Here is a 9,935-nt window from a genome sequence, read left to right as displayed (position 1 = left end):
TGACTCAACGGGAGGGTCTCCCTGACAGTTTTGTCTGACCCTGTCCTCTGTGCAGTAAATAAAGTGTACCTTGCCATCGAATCTCAAACTATTGTCGCAGTTACCACTGAACTTTGTTAACTCACTGTTTTACACCAATAAACCACATTATTTTTGCCTCCCTCTCACTCCATCCGCGACAAGCAGTGGCAATACCATGGAAGAACCGATAACTATTAGAGCCAATCAACAGGATTTTAAATCCTGCTGTGGTCAGGCAAGCAGGCAGCATATTTTAGGCTCTTTCCTAAACACTAATTACATTTCCCTTCCTTACAGAAAAAAACAGAACATGGTCCTTCCTGTTATTCAGCAGGTCTCATGCTATTCTGAACCTCAACATCACAGCAGGGGGCAGAGGAGAAATCTTTTTACAGATGGGGACTGTGGCCACAGCACTGACTGATGATTTCAAGCAAGGCGTCTATTACTTCCATACTTAAATTTTAAAAAGCTCGTCAGACAGCCAAAACCCTGCCACAGATCAACAGAAGTGAAATATAGTCACTTAACATAACAGCTTTCCTCTCTTCAAAACAGCAAATGTAGTTTTAGACTACAGATTTCTTACTGAGCCCTGCTTTGGCAGCAGCTTCTCATGCAACTCCTTTACAGAACGCAGGGCAAGGGTTCTGCAGGTGTGCCCGCCGGGCCTCCCTTGTGCAGAGAAACACGTACAGAAACAGAAGACCATCATCTCTCTTTCTCTTCTTGGATGCAGGAGGAGGACAAAGGCAAGACAAAGCACTATCCCCATAAACAAACATATGAAGGGTATTTCTATCGCAAGCTTAAATAGAACCAAGGAAACACAGGCCCAGATTCTAGGACTGAAGATGACTGCCATGATACTCTTGAGCTCATCGCATTTAAAAAAAAAAAAGTCAAAACCTCACCTGTTTCTAAGTTTCTGCTTCAAAAATGATGATCTGAGCTACGCTGCCTTTCTAAAGGATGATAAAGATGATAATTTTTGATTAAAGTTCTTTTCCTCAGACAAGCCCCATGTTTTGGTCAAGAGGTGGCAATACAGCAAATGTGAAGCTCTTATAAATCCATCCCCAAGTCTGGTGACAGAAGCTGCTGCTTAAACAGAGAGTCTGGCTTTCCTTATGTTCCTCACTGGAAATTCAGTTCTGAAAATCCAGCCTGGGTTTTAAGTGATGAACATACAAACACCTGAGCCATTCTGAAAAATATCACGTGCACCGATTCTGTCAGGAAAGGAAAAAGCACTGAGATAAATCCAATTCACTCTATAAGAGCTCATTCACTTAGTCAAAGGAGAGGTAATCAATGACCCCAGTTTAAAGGACACTTTAAATAAGAGAGCTGCTGGCCAGTCTTAGCAAGAGCTTGATCTTTGACAAGATGAGGTAAACAGGCTACTTTTTATTTTCAGCAGGTCTTAAACGCTCAGTAATGGAAACAAACACTTTGCAGTAACATTCCCATCCCATTCCTGTCCAAGCACCTACTGCACACCACAGAAATCCTGGAGAATTCCCAAAGCATTGCAACATCCGTATTATCAAACCAGCACTTCAGAGCTAGGTTTGAGTTCACGATGCAAGTTTCTAGGCACTCTCACAACGAAACCAAAAAGTACCTGGAAAAAAAGCAAAACATCAGCCTAGACCGTGCACAAAGAGCTTTGCTTACCTGCACCTTCCCCAAGGCAGAACTGAACTGTTCTTCAGCAGCAGCCTGGAGAGTCCTTGCAATGGTAACCGCATCGCCCCCAAGGAGCACCTGCCGGAGCTGTCCTGCTTGGGTTTCTAGGACTGCTTTACTAAGCTTTGTCAAGCCTCTCATGACCATGATAGCATCACCCGCCATGGCTGCTGTCTTTCCGTGCTGAAAGATGAAAAAGAGAGGAAGGGGAGGGGGGACAAGCAAGAGGTCAAGGAACAAGCTTGCAACCAGTTTCAAGTCACCTAAGAGCCAGTGGCATATCCCAGACAATTTCTTTCCATTTTGGCAACCAGCCACCCTGGGAACTTGTTCACAGCTCAGGTAGCACACAGGCCAGCTTGAACGACAGCCGGTTAGCTGGCCTCACCAGGCAAAGCCAGAACTCCCCTTACGACTGTTCATGAGTTAGGATAACCTTCCAGGGCGCCAGATGAATATTCAAGGTCCCACTGACCAGGAGAAGCAAAGACAGGTAAACATCAATAATGCTGCAAATATGGTCTTGATTCCTTCCAGATGTTTAAAAAGGATTAAAAGCATTAGCGTTTGACCTTTAATTATTATCAGGCCCTGGAACATATTCTCAGCGCCTGATAGCACGGATGAAGTACACTGACAACTGTCACATCCCGTTCCTGCCCTGGAGCTATGCCTGCTCATTTTACATAGCCAAATTTCCTCACCCCCACACCAATGAGTAAGCTTTGTCTGTCCTCCAAGGGTGTAATCTGCTCAGTCCCCAACATGTAGCTCACTCTGCTACTTTTAATTGGAAACTTAAGTATGCTCAGAACACCTACCTACCACAGTGCTTGCTGCTGAAGAGAGACCCATCTCAGATTCCTAACAGTCTGTGCAACTTCAGCATCTTCAGATACAAACTGGGCACTGCAGGATGCAGGACAGAGCGTGTCTGAGAAGAACAAGTTCTACCGACTCCTTTGCCTCAGCCTTGAGCCAAGCCCAGGCTCAGGACACCGGCTCCCCTGCATCACTGTGGTTGACAAGAAAATCAGGAGTGTCCAGAGTGCCAAAACCATTTTGCAAGGGAGATTTTCACTTCCTTATTTCACTTATCTCCCACATCTTTAAAGCACAGTCAGGGTCACAGTTCCAGGGTGGCTCAGTTGTACGTTCTCCCACCTTTACTGACACAGAAGATAGAGGCATGCAGTTGGCACAAGATGCTGACTAAGGTTCAACCTTACCCATACAACATTCTCTGTAATCATTTGGAGGTAAAAAAACCAAAAAAACCAAAAAAACCAAAAAACAAAACACGCCGAGCACTAGTCTAAGGCCGCATATTTAAGTTATTTCCTAGGTAGGTACACAGGTACCAATTCATTTTTAGAAGATAACACGTCAACACCCACACGTGCACTACAACTACAGATGTCAATACACTGAAGTGGTACAAGCGACCCTGAGTCAACAGCACACACGGCATTACACCCTGCTGTGGATCACACGCAGCTGGATCCAGTTACCTTCCCGGGAAACACAAAGCCTGTCTCACAAACGTGTCTGCTGTATCGGTCATGCAGGAGAAGCATGGACTGCTATAGCTAAATTTCTGGGTAACTACACAATTTTGCTGCAATCACACAGGAGACACGTGGATTACTACAGCTGAATTTCAGAAAGACATTATTATGTAAATCCAGGGTAAACCCCGGTGACTGGAATATTTGTTGAACAACTGTTAATCAGTGATCAAAATCAGGAACTGTAGCCAGGAAGCAAGTATTGGACGTTACATGGTCTAAGTACAGTTGTTAGGACAGTCAAGTGTTCGCAACGAGTCTGGGCTTAATGGGTTCGCTATAAAAATAAAAATCAAGCCTAGCCAGGTCATTATTCTGTGGTTATCTTTACAAGACTTATCCATATGCTCCAGACCTGTAAGAAGTGTTACTCCTGAATCTCTCCAGAGTTTAATCGCTCGGGCTGGTTTTAATGTTGTATAATAAACTTTTAAAAACTTGAAAGCTGCCTGTCGGGTAAGGATATGTACTCTGTCAACAGGAGGTGTTTGCACACAGACACACACATCTTCACACTGGAAATTTCCACGTGGATCTCACTCAAAGCATTTGCAGGCAGTCCCTGCAATTCAGAGCCAGGCAAAGAAACCAGCCAACACCACAGTGCTGTCCTCGCTGAATTGAGACCATTCAAAGGTTGCCACTACTCAGAAATAAGTGCTTTTGTAGTCGCAAGTGTTAGAAGTGCAGGAAAGCTTGAATGTGGAAAGTTCATTCCCTCCCTCCCAAAAGGGCAACAAAAGGTAATGCAATATAGATAGGTGTAACTTGGACAACAAACACAAAAACATCCACTTTTAACATGGATTCTTTCTAACCAGCAATACTAAAACCATATCCTTTCACCCAAAACCAGCTGAAGAACTTAACTTGAAGTGACAGTTATGATACGCTAAATGTGCATTTAAAAAAAAAAAAAATTCAGGGAAGCTAATGCCACCACAAATGGAAAAACATATGTTGCACAATGCACACACAACCCTCCGTTGCATCAACCAGTGAAGAGGACCAGCTGCCCTTTATGGGTTTGGCTACAGAAGACAGCACTAGGAGTATTGCTACCAATATCCTTCCGACTTCCACGCGATCACCCCCGCTTCCCTCTGCACAGCAGCTGTAACCACCTAGGTACCATGCAAGTGGTTTGTTAGCTCAGAAGCATCAGCGACACGCTCCTACGCAGCGCTGCTGTTGTAACAGGCCATTTATCCTAGCACCTTGCTGAAACACAGGCCTCTGTGTAGGAAATACAAGCCTACAGGCAACTGATCCGCTGTTTTCGGTGACCTTTCAGATTCTCTGCAGGTAGCTCACAGATCCAAACGGAAACCACAGTACAAGCACAAAGGCATAGCATGGCTCAGTAAGGACTTCAGAGGTCAAACCCAAGGAGAGTCACCAACAAATAAAGGCTGAGAAGGAAGAACGCATTTTCAGAAGAGAGATGATACTCCTGCTTTTCACCAGAATAGTGCCTGTAAGCCGTCTCCTTCCAGTTCCTCATCTTTTGTACACAAAGTCTTCACCTTTAGCAAAGCATGGTCAGGAAAAAAGCCTTTTAGCAATAGGTATCAGGAGCAAGAAAACATTCGGGCAATGTCTGTACCCATCATCAAGCAACATGAAGGTGGGAGCTAAGAAGTGCAATGAGAACTGAACTGATACTGGAGGCATTTTCCTCCAGTGGAAAAAATCCCAGGTTATCTAGTTTTGTAGTAGGACATGTTGGTTAAATATCCTGGGAAGGACACAGAAAGCAGAGTTATCACAATCAGAAGAGGAAAACGTGAAAGAAAATACAGGCTAGATAATCAAGAAGGGGAAAGACTACACAAAAAAATAACTAAGAACTAGGAAAACTACCTTTTTTCTTTAATAAAAAAGGCAGTAAATACAAACAAGGACAGGAGACACAAAAACTGAAAGACAGAGGAAGCACGCACTTCCAGAAGACTGGCACATATCCCCAACAATACACTTGTGTCAAGTCCCAGTGCAGAGAGCAGGCAAGGGATTTATTTTTTTTTCCCACCCCTACGGCAAGTTTTATTCATACCACTACTAAATCAATAAACAAACAGTGTAAGCAAGCTCTATCAAAAACAGATTTAAGGAACGGTTTCAAACAGAATCGGTCCGAGTGTACAAAGTCTGTATCACACTTGACTTGTCTCCTGAGGACTCGTCGTCTAGCACTAGCAAAGGGGGGCACTGCTGACATGGAGTATGGACAAGTCGGTTGTGTCTATGCAAGCTGTCGGAGTACCTGAGAACCTGGATTGTAAAGGGTTGACAAGTGTCAGTCATCAGCTATTTTCCAAGAATAGGCAGGGTCACAGCTTTTGCTTAGTAAACTTCTCACAGTTGAATGGATCTCTGGAAAACACCCACATCTTTCAGCACGAGGAGGCTAGAGCTAAATCATCCTCAGACGCCAGACAAGGTCCACAGGGCAGGCAGAGGGGCTTGGATAGGTTAGATGCCGGACCAGCAGGTAAACCATCTCCTGACTTTCACACCGGGTTTTGAACCCTGTTGTAAGGACAAAACTAAATCAATGCCTGGGATGCTCTGACACGCAGCGACCACTTGCCCCCCAAGCCACCGTCCTCCAGTGATGAACTGCAGCACGTTGCCTCCCTTCTTCAACACGCCAGACTACCGGACTGAAGGTTTAAGCGAGTACAGCGAGACACTCAGCGTATGAGAGGCCAATAACAGAAACACAAAGCCTCACAGGCAACAGATAAATTCTTGTATTTGTACTGCTTTCCAAACACATCCCTCCATTCATTCCCCTTCTTTCCCACATGCTAACATTTGCTCCTACAGACATGCAGACCAGCTTCTGACTCCATGTGCTTTTTTCCAGATGCTTGTACAGCCAAAACCCTTACTCATATATACATACATGTGCATATACACACACACATATATATAGGACAGACTAAGTTTAAACACAAGGAGACTTCTAATCACACAGCAATATTTCTGAAAGTTTTCTGTGCATGACAACACAGTCTCTTTCAATGTAAGGGAACTACTTCCACCATCAACAGTTTACTATCTACCCAAGAAATAAGCTCATCTACTGTTGAATAATTAAAAAAACCCAAACAAGCAAAAACAAACCACCAACCACAAAAAAACCCCACCAGTTTTACAGCAGCCCTTATTCCCCCTCTCAGGTCTGCAGAAGTGTTAGCTGCCTTCTTTATCTCCCAACTTTTCTTTTAAATGAGACAAAGATGAAAAATATATAGGCTGGACAGGTACTAAGGCAGATAATTAAATATCCAGCTTCCAAAGGAAACAGTCAGTCTCTATGCCGTCACCCCATTCCTGTTATCCATTATCACAATCACTGTTATCTTAGTTCTATCTAAACAAGGACTATAACCCTGGAATCAGTGTTATAGCCACCCACACCATCAGAGTGAGGGTGGCAACAGTACGAAATAAAAATAATAAACACCACGAACAAGATACAGATGGCCAGGTACTCAGCACATTTGTTCTGTGGCCATAAACCAGCAGTAGGCTAACTTCAAAATACGTATTCTTCATTAAGCTGTTCTGTAACTGATCTTTTACAGATTTTTTCCACTTCTTTTTACTTGTGTTGCCATCCCAACCCTTTCATGTGATCCCTTTACTCATGGCCTTTTTCAGTTCCATCACATACCTCCCCACCAGTTCCTTTGATACCAGATTTCCAGGCCCCTGCCGAGACACATTTTCATTAGCTGGATTCCTTGGGTTGCCGCTGACCCAAATTTTAACCATGCAAGGCACAGAATAAAATGCATTTTAAAAGGAGAAAGTTGCCATCATCCTTTAAATTGAACTGAAGATCTACCTTGCTTATCCTTCATTCTTCCCCCTCCCCACATCTCCCACACAGCACAGCTCCAAAAGAAATGTCTTTAAAGATCCGACCTACAACTAAACTAAGGACTCCTATATTTGCAAGTCCTGCCCCATGGCTTTGACTCAAACCTCCTTAAACTGAATTCATCAAGTCTCCGAAAGCTGCTTAAAACTACCCTTGCACCAAGCAGTTTGCCAATGCCATTTAAAACAAACACCTTTGAAGGGCAGGCGGAACTTGTTTACTCTCTAATCCTTGTAATAACAGTACAGGCACTGATAAAAGTGGGCTGCTTGGCAGACAAATGCATCTCTCCACCAAAATTCAGAAGGCTTAGCAGTCATTCCTGGCGAATGACAGCTAGTTCAAAACTCAGTACAAATGACATTTCCCCATAAATGGCTTGACACGCAACATAAGAGTGAAAAGAATGCTTGGACCCTTTAAAAGTAAGCACAGTCTGCTTTATTTTAGGCACAGATACATCGATGCAAAGCGAATGCTCTGGACTGACGGCCCTATTTACTTCTTTCTGGACAATGTCTGGGGACACGCACAAGCGTAGTCACAGCCCACGTGCCTGGAATTAACGGAGTCTCTTTCTACCCTGGCCACAGATCTAGAAATAATTCACTCACAATTAAGATCCTAGTGGGAGAGCGCATTCCCTCGTTACAGGCCACTTCCCCTGCTGATACGCCTTGACACAATACGCTAATAAATTCTGTCCCGGGCGCGCGTTGTTTCCCATTACGCTGAGGTAGGTCCGACTCAATCACTGTGATTTTAAGGCTACCACTCACTTGCTTTCCTCCCCAAGAATCAATTCTGTGCCTTATGCTGGGAAATAAGTGTTTGCAGTCAGGGGACAAAACATTTGCAGGCCTTTAAAATGTACTATTTGGGCAACAAAGATTTGGGCCATTGGGCCAATCTGGAGTTGTATTTCTACGTAACATCCTATCTTTGTATGATGTATGTTACCAAAAAGAAAGGGAGGAAGAACAAAAGAGGACAAGGAAAACCCAAGGGTTTTCTTCTGTTTATGCACCGGGCAGTGCTTAGAACAAGCCATTGCGCTGCATCCTCTACGTGGCTCAAAAGCCATGAAAAATTTTGATAAATTCTGTGACTGAAGTTACTTCCCATGCATGTGGATCTTTCATCGAGCAACAAGGACAACAGAATATTAAATCAAAATGGAGCATGACCACAAAACACACAGATTAGTATGAAATTCAGGCAGATGCCATGTTTGAAGCATATACTTAAGAAACAGAACTACTACAAGCTGAATTTACACCTTTATTTGGTTTTGTGGCAAGCTTACAGAAAGCACAGATCACTAGCCCCAAGTCGCCCCTCTGCCAGTGTTAGCATACAGCACCACTTTAAAAGATAAATCCCGCACATCCATATGGAACGACTCTAACCAGCGGTATTTAGAAGAAGGTTACACTTAAAGCTCTGGGCTGATCAAATCCAGGCATTGTGCTTCAAGCAAATACTAAACACATTACAAACATCTCTCCCCAGGTTTGCAGAGCAGCTCTATGCTCTCGGAGAGTCACTTCACCATTACGGACGCAGAGACCCATAAAGCTCAGCTCCCTGCCTGATGCAGAGCTCCCCACTGGTCTCAGGCTCTGAACTTGAATACAAAGTATAAGTGAGGGAGGTTATCAGTTTGCAGTTAATTTTTTTTTCCTTGGCATTCACTGTTATGTTGTAATTGTTTTTACTGGAAGTTTTAACTTTCTGAAAGCACACCGAGTCCAATTTAGGAATTGGAAACCAGTAAAAAGCTACGCCTCGCAAACAAGTGCAGATTCCTTTAGACTCAAATACATCATTACTTAAGACAAAATTCTTGAGAAAAATAGCAGCTCTTCCTCTTGCATTTAAACAGACATTGCTCTTCACTCACAGATCTCAAAAAGCTAAAGAAAAGGGAATGATATCAAAGTTTGCTACTTCAGGGGGAAGAGACCAAGTAAGCTACCCAAAGTTACACCGCATGTCAGTGATGGGGTTGGGAACAGAATCACAGCTCTCTCCAGACTACACTGATCCTTCCAGCACACAGCCTATACCCACCTAAATATCCACCCCTACAGAGCAAAAAGAAACAGGGCTTTATACCCAGTTTGCTGGCCGTCTCAGTGGTATATCGTTAACAGGCATATCCAAGTGATTAAATGCCACACCAGCAATGGTTTCTAGTCAGAACCTTTCCAATTATAAGCTTCTGGAAAACTAGACGCATCCTGTAACTGTACTGTACATCTTTCTTCCTCAGGTATAAGACGACATTTTGCTTATTATCCTTTTTGTACACCAGGACAGGACCATGCACACTAAGTCCTGAGTCACTACGTCACCAAGTCAGTAAGAGGTACCCCACGTGCGTCTTTCCGGGTGGCACACACACCCCCTCTGCTCACACGGCGAGCATAACCCTTCCGTTATCATCATGAACAGGAGGTCAAACACCACAGCCTCCCACTATTGATCCTACAGGCTTACGTGTCTATATAGATCCCATTACTTTCAACCTTGCCCTGGAAGGTAGGGTTAAGTCCAAATTTAGTAACTTACAACACATCCTAGTCTATTCATAGCCCCCTTACATGCCAGCGTCCTAGCTATGGGAGCTTTCTTTTTTCTAGCTGTGCCAAAATCTCTGGGTAAGAGGAGGAAAAATAGGATGCAAAAGGAGAACCATAAGAAAAAAAAAAAAAAAAAAAAAAGACTACTTCAAGAAGACATACATTGATCTCTGT

The 9,935-nt window shown here is 43.7% G+C and overlaps 1 protein-coding gene across 3 annotated transcripts in view; it reads right to left on the bottom strand.

The window, feature by feature from the left end:
- Positions 1-9,712, bottom strand: part of COQ8A (coenzyme Q8A) — a 43,945-nt gene extending 34,233 nt beyond the window's left edge. For 2 of the 3 annotated variants that reach the window (XM_009648183.2, XM_035903656.1), the window contains exons 1-2: positions 2,535-2,552; positions 1,702-1,896 (exon numbers count right to left, since the gene is read on the bottom strand). In XM_009648183.2, coding sequence (XP_009646478.1) covers positions 1,702-1,878 — 177 coding nt within the window. In that variant the 5' untranslated portion in view covers positions 1,879-1,896; positions 2,535-2,552. Of the gene's footprint in view, positions 1-1,701; positions 1,897-2,534; positions 2,553-9,707 lie in introns of those variants that run through there. The other variant, XM_035903655.1, reaches the window with a different exon arrangement.
- Positions 9,713-9,935: the final 223 nt, after the last annotated feature.

Source organism: Egretta garzetta, unplaced genomic scaffold (assembly GCF_000687185.1).
Source record: "Egretta garzetta isolate BGI_Z169 unplaced genomic scaffold, ASM68718v1 scaffold11, whole genome shotgun sequence".
Taxonomy (NCBI): Eukaryota; Metazoa; Chordata; class Aves; order Pelecaniformes; family Ardeidae; genus Egretta; species Egretta garzetta.
Note: the sequence above shows the minus strand (reverse complement) of the source record. Positions and strands in the feature narration are given on the sequence as shown.